Genomic DNA, 13,281 nt, shown 5'->3' with positions numbered 1-13,281 from the left:
TTTGGTTAGGTTTATATCTTTTATCTTTTGATTTTTTATTCTTTTATTATTATAGTATCTGTAGTCATCAGTTTTGGACACGATCTCTCTGCTTTCTCCTTTTCATCTGTAAACCAACTTCAACCGGAGTACCTGCAAAAAGGCCTTCACCGATTCCTTTAACATAATATATATCTTAGTCATGATCTTTTACCATATTTCATTCATCACCATAGACCATGAACAAGGAGGGAGCAAATGCTTAGCTTTATTAATGTCCACATTTTCACATATGTGGATGAAATGACCTCCAACGTTTGATTATGGTGACTATTTTTATAATTAATACTCAAAAATTTGCAAAGCTTTATCTTATGTAGGAGGCCACAAACCTGTAAAGCCTTCTTTATCCATATTGGAAGCATCCTTCAACGCTTAATCCACTTTACTAATCTTTTACATTGTAAATTTCATAGTTACATTTCGACAGTTTATAAACCTTGATAAAATTGCGGCCAGACTTGATTGAAACAATGGCTTTCAATAAAAAATATGAAAGTAAATTACCACAAGATCAATATTCAAGATACAACTATTTATGGATACCATGAAGGGAATCAATTACTCCATTTTGCTCCCACCTTACTACAATTTATTTCCACAAGTTTGCAGGGCTCCAAACAAATAACAGTGAATCAATGCATAATTAATTAAATAATACATTCAATGTAGTATACAGAGCATTAATGAAATTCTAAATGTGATAGTTATTACAAACAGAATAGAAAGAAATATTACATAATAAGGAATGAAGAAAAGAAGACTTTTTGGTCCGTCAGACATGGTCAAACTGTCGAGCTCACCCTGATCAAACAATGTCTACCACCTGAGCCTAAGAGAACGAAATTTAAAAAATATGAGATACTAATCATCTCATTGAGCGATCCAGTCTACTAACTACTTATAATTAAGTAATTTAGTAATAAGTAAATAAATAAATAATAGTTAAATAAATAAATACATAAATAGTTTAGTAATAATAATTGAAAATAATTTTTCTCTCAAAACCCTCACAGTCACTCAGTTGGAAATGTTCCGTTTTTAAAACATTTTCACAAATCCGATATTTTATGCCTCGAGATTCAGAAAATAATTAGTCAAATAAATTTCAAATAAAATACAAGAATTTAAGGATACAAAATTATAATGGAAATAATAATATAAATGAAAATAAACTTTTATAACAATTACTAAAAGATTAATAACATATCATAAACAGATAATACAAAAATATCAATAAAACTCATATTAAGACAATTCAAGAAATTATTAAATAATTAGAATAAATCAATTAATTGAACAATTAAGTAAATGAATAGTTTAATCAATATAAAACACCCATTTAAAATAAATGTAAGAATAAAATAAAATGAAAGAAGATATAATATATTAGAATTGATCTCAAAATACCAAAACAATTTGAATAATCAATTCATAAAAACATTTTCATAAAAATTGTGTAAATCTTTAAATTTAATAAATAAATAATAAAACACCGTTAAATACATTTTATTAAAAATAAGATTTTAAAATATTTCATATTTGAAAATCATGTCGTGAAAACCATTTTAATGCACCAACTATATACCAGTGATGCCACGGTACCCAGCGTCCCGAGCACCGCCAGACAGGAGGTTAAAGAGAGAAACCGACATACGGCCACGTGGCATCCCACCGCGCCGCTGCAAACAGGCATCCTGGCCAAGGCAGGGGGTGGCTACGCCAGATATCAACTTGCCGACCATCGATCCGATGGCAACCATAGGACAATCCATAAATCACTTGCGTGCTACTCACACCCATCTGCGCGCTAATCATATCCATGTGCATACTAATTATATCCACATATACAGAACACCAGTACATGTGTGGTGCATCTAAAAACTCGTAAATCATAAAATCAATATCTGTACAAAATACCACCAGATTTATTTTATCTATTTAAACCCATAAATTTTTGATATTCCTTTTTAAAACCATCATCATAAATCCATCGCATAAATTCCATAAATTTCAAATCCATCAACTCTCAATTCCATCAATTCAAATATTCAAATTTTCCAATGGCATAAAGTCAAATATTTAATATTCCAATATATAAATATTTTTGAAACATAATAATTTAAATCCATATTTCTTTCTTAAATCTTTAAAAACAAATTTGAATCAAATATATCATTTAAACCTCATAAAATCCACAACAATTAAAATTCTCATAAATAAATCGCATAATAAATCAAATAATATTAAATTCACAATTCCTTTAAATATCACATTTCATAAAATTTAGATTTCTATAATTTGTCAAAAATCATATATTTCAATTAATTCAAATATTGGCATCAAAATTCAATTCACAATTTATCTAATAATTAACGTAGAATAAAACATTCAAATATTAAAATATCTCAAAATATAATTAATTTAACATCCGAAAATAATTTTGAAGGTGGATCACTCACCTCGAGCACACGTATCAATTAAGATCCTCCATAGGATCAGTCTCACGACTCACACGTACTCCTAAAATATCAACATTACCAATAACAATTAAATTAATATTTTATTCAGATAATTAATACACGGTATCCGGGGGAGCTAACATAAACAGTAACTAAAATGCACGAATAATATACCGAAATGAAGCTTAGGGAACGAGGATTACAGATTGGGTCTTATCTCCCGGAGGTTGGATCCAAGGTGTCCGGAATCCCACAGGAAAGGTCTCGGGTTTTGGATCTTGGATCTCACAAACCGCTGTGAATTGGAGGCAACCGACCTCGGATTTGAGTTCAGGAGGTCGGAATTAATGGAAAAGGGTGGGTGATGTGAATGGGAACTCACCGGGATTGGGTTTTTCGACAAGTCATCTTGGTCATCGAAAACCGTCACCTCCGGTGGCGTGTCCGGTGGCCACTGACCGTGATTTTTGCAGAAAAGGTAGATCAAAATGTAGGTCGGATAGGGAAGAAATCGGGGTTGAAACGAATCGATGCGGCTGCCAAAAAAGCCTCGATCTAGGCGCACCGACGGTCGGCTGGCCGTGGGATTTGGTGGGCTGATCGGAAATGAGGAGGCGAATGTGATAAAAAACAAGAAAGGAACAAAAATGTGCTTGTGTATATTGTATTACTTAACTGTTTACTGCACTTTTTTCTACATCTAATATTGACTTTTACAGCATTATTTATACAAGTATTTTCCCATACGTTAGTTACAAGAAAAGGCAAAGTAAGGATTACCAATGACAAATAACTACACCAGCTACACCAGCTTTATCGCTAATAACATTTATCCTACACCAGTTTTGTTTTTATCACTTGGAGGTGATTTGTTTGAAGCAGACTCTTGTTGATCCAGATTGTATGATGATGTGGCTATGTGATGACATGGCTACTAACTGTGACATGGCTGCCGTATAGTCAGCTTATCATCCCCCCTCAAACTGGCGAATGGAAGCTTGTGAACTCCCAATTTGCGGCGAAAATGAAGAAATTGAGAACGACTGAGAGGTTTTGTAAACAGATCTGCAATTTGAGAAGAAGATGGTAGGTATTGGGTGGTAATTTCTCCAGAGGCAACCTTCTCTCGAATGCAATGATAGTCGAGCTGAAAGTGTTTGGTTCAATTATGAAAGACCGGATTGATGGTGAGATGAAGAGCACTAAGATTATCACAATACAGCTTCAATGGCCTGTCATATGAGATACCGATTTCTTACAGCAAGTGAGAGATCCAAATGAGTTCGGCGATAGTGGAGGCCATGGCTCGATATTTAGCTTCCGTACTAGAACAAGCAACAGTAGGTTGTTTTTTTGAGGACCAAGAGATCAAGTTGGCACCAAAGTAAATGCAAAAACCTGTAGTGCTGCGTCTAGTTAAAAGGCAGCCAGCCCAGTCTGCATCAGAGCAGCCTTGAAGACAATTGGAGCTTTGTTGTAAGAAACGTAAACCATAGTCCATGGTACCACAAACATATCAGAGGATACGCTTAACGACCCGAAGATGCTGCTGTGGGAGAGTTTGAAAATGCTGACACACATGATTAACAGCTTGCTGAATATCCGGCCGTGTAAATGTGAGATATTGAAGTGCTCCCACCAGGCTTCGATATTCGGTTGCATTGACAGGAAGATGATCTTGGCTATGAAAGGTTTGTTTGACAGAAATCGGGGTGGCCATGGGCGCAGCGCCTAACAAATTGGCCAACTGCAAAAGATCATGAGCATATTTGGTTTGAGATAAGAACAAACCACCAGAAAAAGGCAGAGCTTCAATACCCAAAAAATAACAAAGAGAACCAAGATCCTTCAGAGCAAATTCAGTGTTTAAACGGGTGACCAAAGCAGCAAGTAAAGAAGTATTAGAACCTATTAAGAGAACATCATCAACATAGACGAGGAGAAGAACGATGTCAGTGGTATGTTTAAAATAAAAAAAGAAGAGTTAGCTTTACTACACTGGAAACCCAAGCCGAGTAAGCACTGTGAGAGGCGATCAAACCAAGCTCTAGGAGCTCGTTTGAGGCCATAAAGAGATCATTTGAGAAGGCACATGTAACACCCCGTCCCAAATCACACCAGAATCTGTGCACGTTGACCGAGGTTGACCGTTGACCGAGCGGGTCAAAAGTTGACTTTTTGTTCCAGTTGGAATTTCTAGTTGACCAGGGTATCGTGGTGAAGTGCATGATGCCCCGAGTTCGTAAACTAGTAGCACGTCGAAAATGGAGCTACGGTTTGAAAGTTATGGGCAAAACAGGTTGAGGTGCAAACAGTCCAAAAGGTGCTGGGAGTTGACTTTTTCTTGTGGTGTAATTTTGTTTTGACTTTTGTATGGTTGTAAAGTACTCGTCGATACGAGTTCATAGACTAGCGGCACGCTTAAATCGGACATTTGGTTAAGAAGTTATGGACGTTTGAAATTCACCGGATACTGTAATATTTTATTATATCTGGCTTAAATGCACAGTGATGCCACATGTCATCACCTGATTGGTCCACATGGAATGAACAGTATCACATGGTGGCTTTTATTTGACAAAAATCTCGAGGAAGAGAGAGAAAGAGAGAGAGGAGAGAGAAAGAGAGAGAAAGTCCGACTGGCCGTCGGAATTTTTCAAATTTTTCTGCCGATCCACCTTACACACGCCGGCCAGACGGATGCCCCTCCCCATTTCTGGCAAAACCCCAAAATTTCACGGCCATTGGCCGCCGGACGTGCCCGGATCGAGGCGGCGAAGATCGGCGGTGATTTTTCCCCCCCACCGACGGCCACCGTCGATCGACCCCTTTTCGGCCATTTTCTGGCCACATTCGCCAGCTATCCCTCACCACCTCCTCAAGTCCGGCCTACCCACCAAATTTCACGGCCACCGGACCTCCAACGCGCCGGGATCGGAGCTTTTTCCGGCGAGGGGCCGAAATTCTTCAAACCCCGATTTCTCCGCCGTCTGGCCTCCGTTTGCCTCACCGCCAGTCCCATTGGATTCCTCTCCCCTCGATCTACAAATCTGCAAAAACTCTCAACCAACGGCCACCGCACGCGCCGCCGCCGACGACGGTTGCCGGTGACCGCGGCGGCTCACCGGAAGTTACTGTTCCGGCGAGTGCCCAGTCGAACCGCCAGTCCCTATCCACTGTGTTCAACCTCATGAACCGAAATCCGGCATCCGTTTCCGCCAATTCGCGACGGTTTGGGAGAATTGCGGAGTCGAAATCCCGAAAGTTTTCCGGCGAGATTCCGACCATCTCGGGTCCGATCACCGGAAAGTAAGACCGAATCCGTGATCCTCATCACTCGAGCTTCGATTCGGTATATAACTCGCAACTTTTAGATATCGTTTGGTGTTCGCTCCCCGGGTACCCATTTAGGGATTACCCGAATAAAATATTAATATATTTGGTTGGTGTACTGTGGATGTTTTAGGTGAGCGTACGAGTAGTGGAGTTGATCCTGCGGAGGATCTTAGCTGATTTACGCTCTTAAGGTGAGTGACCCACCTTCAAAATTATTTTTGGGCAATTAATTATGTTTAATTGGTATTTAAATTATGCTTATGTGGTACAATTTGGTTATGGTTTTATTGTGGTTTAATTTATTTATTATGCATGAGCAAAGTAAATTTTGGTACTAATCATACGTGGTTTTAAGTATTATTTTCGGGTATGATTGGGTTAAATATTTTATGAAAATATTTGTTTAAATTTTATAAATTATGCCCGCGGTATTTTTATTTTTGAACCTCGTACTTCGAGAAAATTGTGGTTTAATTGTTATCGATGTTTCGTACCGATTTGTTAAATAAAAATATGTGGGATGGTAAGTGTGAGAATTTAATATATTTTCCACGGTAATTTTGGAAAACGGTACGGTTGGTTAATAATAATTATTTTAGACGCACTCATACAGTATTGATGTTCTGGTGTATGGACACGTGGTAGCGAGCAAGTATTATGTGGTTTAGCGCGCAAGTATTATTTCTCCCGTAGTTGCCATTGGACCGTGGGCAGGCAAGTTTGTTATTGGCCACAGCCGCCCCCTTCCTTGGCCGGGATGATGGTTTCAGCAGCGGTACTGTTGGGACGTCGAAGTGCCGTTTGCAAGTTTCTCCCTTTAACCTCCCTGCCAGTCGGTGCTCGGGACGCTGGGTATAGGAGCGCATCACTGGTATATGGTGTAGTGCGTCAAGTGAAATTTTCAAATAAAGTTCAAACCCCAAGGTTTTCAAAAATTATTTATTATAATTTATTACATTTTAATTATATATTGGGTATGTATTTATTTATTTATTTATTGTTCATCAATTGGTTTAATCCCTTGGTTTTCGGGAAGTATGTATATCGGGTTTTGTGAAATTGTTTTAAAAAGGGAACATTTCAAACGGAGTGATTGGTGAGAGTTTTGAGGGAAGTTATTATTTCCAACAGTTATTATTATTTATTTACTAATTGTTGGTATTTATTCAATCCCCTTAATTGTTATTATTATTTTATTATCATTAAAAGTGTTCAGTAGTTAGGGTCACTCATTGAGATGATTAGCATCTCACGTTTTTAAGTTCCGTTCCCTTAGGTGCAAGTGGTGGTAGACGTCCTTCTGGAGCGAACCAAATTTTTCGCTGCTATCGTGTTTCGAGAAGTACCTTTGTACTCATTCATTTTCAGTGTATTATTTCTTTCATCTTTGTTGTATTTCTGTTGATTAGCACTTCATAAAGCTCTGTATACTACTGGGACACTTATGTTTTATTTATGCACTGGACTGTTGTTGTTGTTGTGAAGTGCTGTAATTTGTGGAATAACTTGTAGATTTGTGGGAGGAATAAGGGGGTGATTATAGAAGTGTGTTTTCAGTGCAGGTAATTTTTGGTAAGTCCTACCCTTAGGGGAGGTGTTGCCGGATTTTCCGTTGGAAGGTTCGGTGGTATTTCCCTGGGATCGGGGCTTGTCTAGGGTTCCGAAAAGAAATTCTGGACGGGTCCTGACAGCACACATAATCTGGGTTGGTACGATCAACAAATCCAGGAGGTTGCTCCATAAAAACCTGTTCTTTAAGATGCCCATTCAAAAAGGCATTTTTTATATCAAGTTGCTTAACCAGCCACCCATAGGAAAGAGCAATGGATATGATCAACCGAATAGAAGTGGGTTTCACCACCGGGCTGAAAGTCTCATCATAGTCGAGGCCTTCAATTTGTGTATAACCTTTGGCCACCAAGCGTGCTTTATAACAATCCAAAGAACCATCTTCTTTGTATTTCACACGATAGACCCATTTGGAACCGACCACATTAACATTCACTGGCCGAGGTACTAAGACCTACGTGGCATTGGCGTGAAGAGCAGATAATTCTTCAAGCATGGCATTGCGCCATTCAGGGAGAGTAAGGGCTGTCTTGACTAATTTGGGAACGGGAACAGGGGTTGTTTCAAGGAGAAGAGCAGTGTTGGTGGTATTATGAGGATGAAGCTCAATGATACGGTGGGGGTTTTGTTTGAGCTGATGGAGTGTGAGCATGGGGTGATGAGGTTGAATGGGAGGTTGAGGGGAAGGAGATGGTAACGGTGGGAAGTCTAAGTCCAGAAATAATTGATAGGAGATGTCTTGAGTGGGATTAGGAGGAACTGTGATGGTTGTAGGAGAGGGTGGTACCTGATCAGAAAATGATTGTGAGTGAGTGGGGACCGGTTGTGATGTAGTGCAGCAGGGGGTAGGTGAGGAGGTAGGTGACATGGGGGTGTGTGTGTGAGTGGGGGCCGGTTGGGATGGAGGGCAGCAGGTGGTAGGTGAGGAAGGGAAGACTAGTTGTAAGTGGGTTGTCTCCTCACAACCGCTGGTGGGTAATATAGGTGCTGTGGACTGGTTCTTGCTGTATGAACTGTTGGGCAAAAGGGTTGGGTGACCAATTTTGGATTTGAGTGTCGTGTGAGCCTTGGTCCTTGGGTGTGGCATACCACTCATCAGCATTAAAGAAAGTAGTCAGTTCAAGAGGTTCCTGTGAAATAGAAGAAATATTAGTTTTGAAAGGAAATAATGTTTCATCAAATACAACGTGCCTTGAAATAAATACTTGATTCGTCGTTGGATCCAAGCATCTGTACCCCTCGTGAGAAGGACTGTAGCCAATAAAAATACATGGATAAGTTTTCTTCATAAACTTATTATTTCCCGATTGTCTAAGATATGGATAACATCTGCAACCCAGAACTCGAAGACCCATATAATGTGGCAATTGTCCATATAATTTTTTATATGGAATTTCCATTTTTAAAGAAGAAGCTGGCAGCCTATTTACCAAATATGTAGCGGTCAAAAAAATATCTACCTAATATTTAGGTGGTATCTCAGCATGCAACAGCATAGTCAAACTTGTTTCAACAAGGTGACGATGCTTTCGTTCAGCTACACCATTTTGTTATGGTGTTCTTGGACAAGAAATTTGATGAATAATACCACAATAATCCAAATGAGATATAAATATCTATGATTGAAATTCACCGCCACCATCACTTTGAAAGATTTTAATTTTTTTATCAAATTGATTTTCAACCATCTTCTGAAATTTGAGAAAAGTATCATAGAAATCTAATTTCCTTTTTAAAGGATAAAACCAAGTGAATCTACTGTAATCATCAATAAAAATAACGTAATATTTAATACCTTGAGTAGATAAAACAGGAGCAGGTCCCCATAGGTCACAATGTATCTTATTCAAAGGAGCAGTAGAAAGATTATTGAAAGTACCAAAAGGTAGTTTACATTGCTTCCCTAACTGACAACTTTCACACACAGAGGAATTTGTCATCCAACTTGAAACAGAAATATTTTTATTTTTATCTAAGATTTGTAAGAACCGAGTGTTTGGGTGACCCAATCTGAGATGCCATAGTTCAGATGAACCACCTCCACATTTTATTACTGCCAACGCTTGATTGTAGCTGTCATCATTCAAAGCATACAGTCCACCTTGTCTACGCCCCTTGGCTATTATTTGATTGTTGAGGTACTTAATCAAAAAACCAGAAGAGGTGAATTCCACACTACAAGCATTATCATCAGTCAATTTACTAACTGAAAGTAGATTTTTTATCAATTCTGGAACTATCAAAACATTTTTTAAAGAAATATTTTTCTGACGAGATTTAAGTGTAGTGTTTCCAATATGGGAAATTGATAAAGCTTTCCCGTTACCCACATAGATAACATCTGATCCCTTGTAAGGTTTAGAAATTGATAAAGTACCTGGGTCATTAGTCATGTGGGATGTAGCTCCAGAATCTGTAAAGAATGTGGGTTCTTCTTAAACTTTATGGGCAACATTAGCTTCATGGTGTTCACCGGGTTCATCTATAGGATCATATCTGTTCCAACAATTGGAAGTAGTATGATAGGGTTTACCACATATTTGACATATGACTGCTTCTTTTTGAGAGGATTTCAAGGTCTGAGTGCTATTAGAAACTGGTGCAGGAGCCATATTACGGGAAAAATAGCTGCCACGGCCTTGTGTTGAAAAGTGACTTCCTTCACGATTATGGACAGAAAATTTTGTAGGACTGAAACCTCCACGATTTGGCACAGAGAAGCTTGCAGGTCCAAAACCACGTCCACGGGAATTGAATCTGCCACCACGTCCTCTTCCTGTTCCATGACTTTGTTGCCCAACAAATGCATACTCTTGATTTAGGCCCTGTTTTTCTTTTGAAAAATTACTTAGAACCTATTCATGAGACCTTAAAGAGAGAACAAACTGCGTATATGTCGGATATGGGGGCTTTGACAACATAGCCAACCTAAAATCTTGATAAGTATGGCCTAATCCTCTAGATAAATGAAAGCATTTATCCAAGTCATTCACTGGTTTTCCAATTGCAAATAAATTATCACAAATAGAGTTAAAGTTTTTGAGATACTCATCTAAAGTTGCAGATCCTTTCTTCAAACCCATCAAACGATCAGTTAAGTAGATTTCCTTCTCCTTCATAGCTGGCAGCAGTTGCTCTTCAATGGCATGCCAAACAATGAAAGCTGTCTCCAGGCCGAAGTGAAGCTGAGTACATCTACTGTCATTGTCCTGAGTAACCAAGTTATAAACAGGCCATCATTGTTGATCCATAGTTGATAATTTGGATTACAAACTTTACTGCTTCCACTGCCTCCACTAGTTTCTATTTGAAGTTCTTCTAATGGACATTCAGCATTAGTAATGTGATGTAGAATTCCCAAACTTCGAACCAAGGGAAGCATTTGTGATCTCCATAGTAGATAATTTGAAAAATCAAGTTTTAAAGATATCAAACTGGAACATTGATGAAAAGATTGGATGGTTAATCTTGCTTCAATTTCCAAAGCTACATTCAGATTAAGCTTTGGAGATTTTCCAAGCTCTGATACCATGATAAAAAACAAGAAAGGAACAAAAATGTGCTTGTGTATATTGTATTACTTAACTGTTTACTGCACTTTTTTCTACATCTAATATTGACTTTTACAGCATTATTTATACAAGTATTTTCCCATACGTTAGTTACAAGAAAAGGCAAAATAAGGATTACCAATGACAGATAACTACACCAGCTACATCAGCTTTATCGCTGATAACATTTATCCTGCACCAGTTTCGTTTTTATCACTTGGAGGTGATTTGTTTGAAGCAGACTCTTGTTGATCCAGATTGTCTGATGACGTGGCTATGTGATGACATGGCTGCAGCATAGTCAGCTTATTAGAAGGTAGTGGGGTGGCGCATGTACGAAAAAGGTGATCGGAATGGAAGATATGGCGGTGGCCGATGGTGGTGGTCTCTTCTCTCTCTCTCTCTCTCTCTCTCCTCCCCTCTTTTTCTCCCCCCCCCCCCCCTAGTCCACATGTGTTTTGGCCAAAACAAAAGCCACCGGTGGGTGACATTGTTCACACATGGGATTGGCTAAAACACGACATGTGGCACATACTATTTACTCAAGTCAAAATCTATTAAAATATTACAGTATTCGGAAAACTTTGCAGGTCTGTAACTTTCAAGTCACATGTCCAAATCGGGCGTGCCGCTAGTCTATGAACTCGTATCAACGAGTACTTCACAACCATGCATGAGTCAAAGCTCAAATTTGCACGAACAAAAAGTCAACTCCGATAACCCTTGGACAGTTTGGACCTCAATTTGTCTTGTTCGTTACTTTCAAACGGTAGCTCCATTTTTTATGTACTACTAGTCTACCAACTTGAGTCGATGTGCACTCCGCAATGGTGCTTCAGTCAACGTGAAATTTTATCTAGAACAAAAAATCAAAATTTGACCCAATAGGCCAACAGTCAACCTCGGTCAACGTGCAAAAATTTCGATGTACTTCGGGACGGGTTGTTACATCTATTAACTATAAATGTTAAGAGATGAAAAAAAAATTTATATGTATATAATATATAAATAGAAAATGAAACACAACTTAAAATTGTGTTTTATTCTGGTGTTTTTTTTTTCTCCTTATATTTTATAGTTAATAGAGATGTTTAACTATCATCAATTAACATTAATAAAATATTGAACTAAGCAAACTACACACAATTTAGAAGAAAAAAACAAAAACAAAAAATAAAAAATAAACTTGTTATCAAACGGGGACTTAGCAATGCCATTTGTTTGTTTTTTTTTTTCCCAAATTAGGAAAATTACTTTAATAAATATGTGTTTAAAACACTAATTTGAGTAGGGTAAAGTAGATATGTACAATGATATTGCATACGTTGTTTAAGGGATAGCCTATATAACAATGACAATATTACGGTCTCTAGGCTGATCATGGTTGGAGCTAAATCTATTACCAATAAATAAATAAATAAAAATTGGACCAAAATGCTTTCCCTCTCCTAGTTAACATATGTCCAAAAAAAAAAAATCATTTACATTTCAAACTATGATAAATGAATCTAATAAAATAATATCATTGATACATGCAGTGGCTATAGGCTGTCAAAAAAAAAAAAAAAAAAAGAGTACATAATTACTCATAATAAGGATAGAGTGGAAAACGAAACCCTCCATTACTTCCTTAATCTTTACATTCTTGTATTTGTTGATGTACAAAATTTGATCTACAGATCTTTATGTAAAGTAGAGGAATTGCCTTAAGAAATTTTCTACAAAATAATATAAAACGTGAAAAATCTTGGGGTACTAATATGATACCGGTTAAAGACACTCTGACGTTTAAGTCAGTATATAATTCGTAAAGTTAAGGATTTTTGTATACTTACTATATGCGTACTTTAATCCGGTTGTGTGATGAGATTTTTATATGGTGCCTTTGAATTAGATTTCCTAACCCAAATAAGCTAAGCCATAGAGATATTATTTCTTTCAATTAAGAAAAGTATCCCTAATTCCATATCTTTATTTCCTTTTTTACTATACTTTCTTAGGCTACAAGATTTATTGTTTTCAGGAAAGAAGAACTTTCCTTAATTTAATAACGTGATACCCAAGTTTCGTACCTACCGCGAGATACTTGGAATATTGTAATGATTTTAAAAATGCACTAATAATTTTTAAAATCCACATAAAGTTTTAGTGTTTAATTAACCTATTAGATCATTAATTAATTTTTAAATTTCAACCTTTAAAGTAATACAAATACAAATAAAAGAAAATCTAATATTAAAACCATCATGTTGATCTAATATAAAATTTACTTTATTCATATATATGTCATATATATCCAACCCATATATACACAACATACTCAC

At 37.3% G+C, this 13,281-nt stretch overlaps 1 protein-coding gene across 1 annotated transcript; it reads right to left on the bottom strand.

Annotated features, from left to right (window-relative positions):
• Positions 1 to 4,017: 4,017 nt before the first annotated feature.
• LOC132799386 (uncharacterized mitochondrial protein AtMg00810-like) lies at positions 4,018 to 5,693 on the bottom strand. The gene is made up of 2 exons (XM_060811191.1): positions 5,627 to 5,693; positions 4,018 to 4,409 (listed from the first exon to the last, which is right to left on the bottom strand). Exons 1-2 carry the CDS (start codon positions 5,691 to 5,693, stop codon positions 4,018 to 4,020), a joined length of 459 nt encoding a protein of 152 aa, XP_060667174.1.
• Positions 5,694 to 13,281: the final 7,588 nt, after the last annotated feature.

The sequence above is a fragment of the Ziziphus jujuba genome, chromosome 9, assembly GCF_031755915.1.
Source record: "Ziziphus jujuba cultivar Dongzao chromosome 9, ASM3175591v1".
NCBI lineage: Eukaryota > Viridiplantae > Streptophyta > Magnoliopsida > Rosales > Rhamnaceae > Ziziphus > Ziziphus jujuba.
The sequence above is the reverse complement of the archived record's forward strand: the minus strand, read 5'-3'. Positions and strand labels throughout refer to the sequence as shown.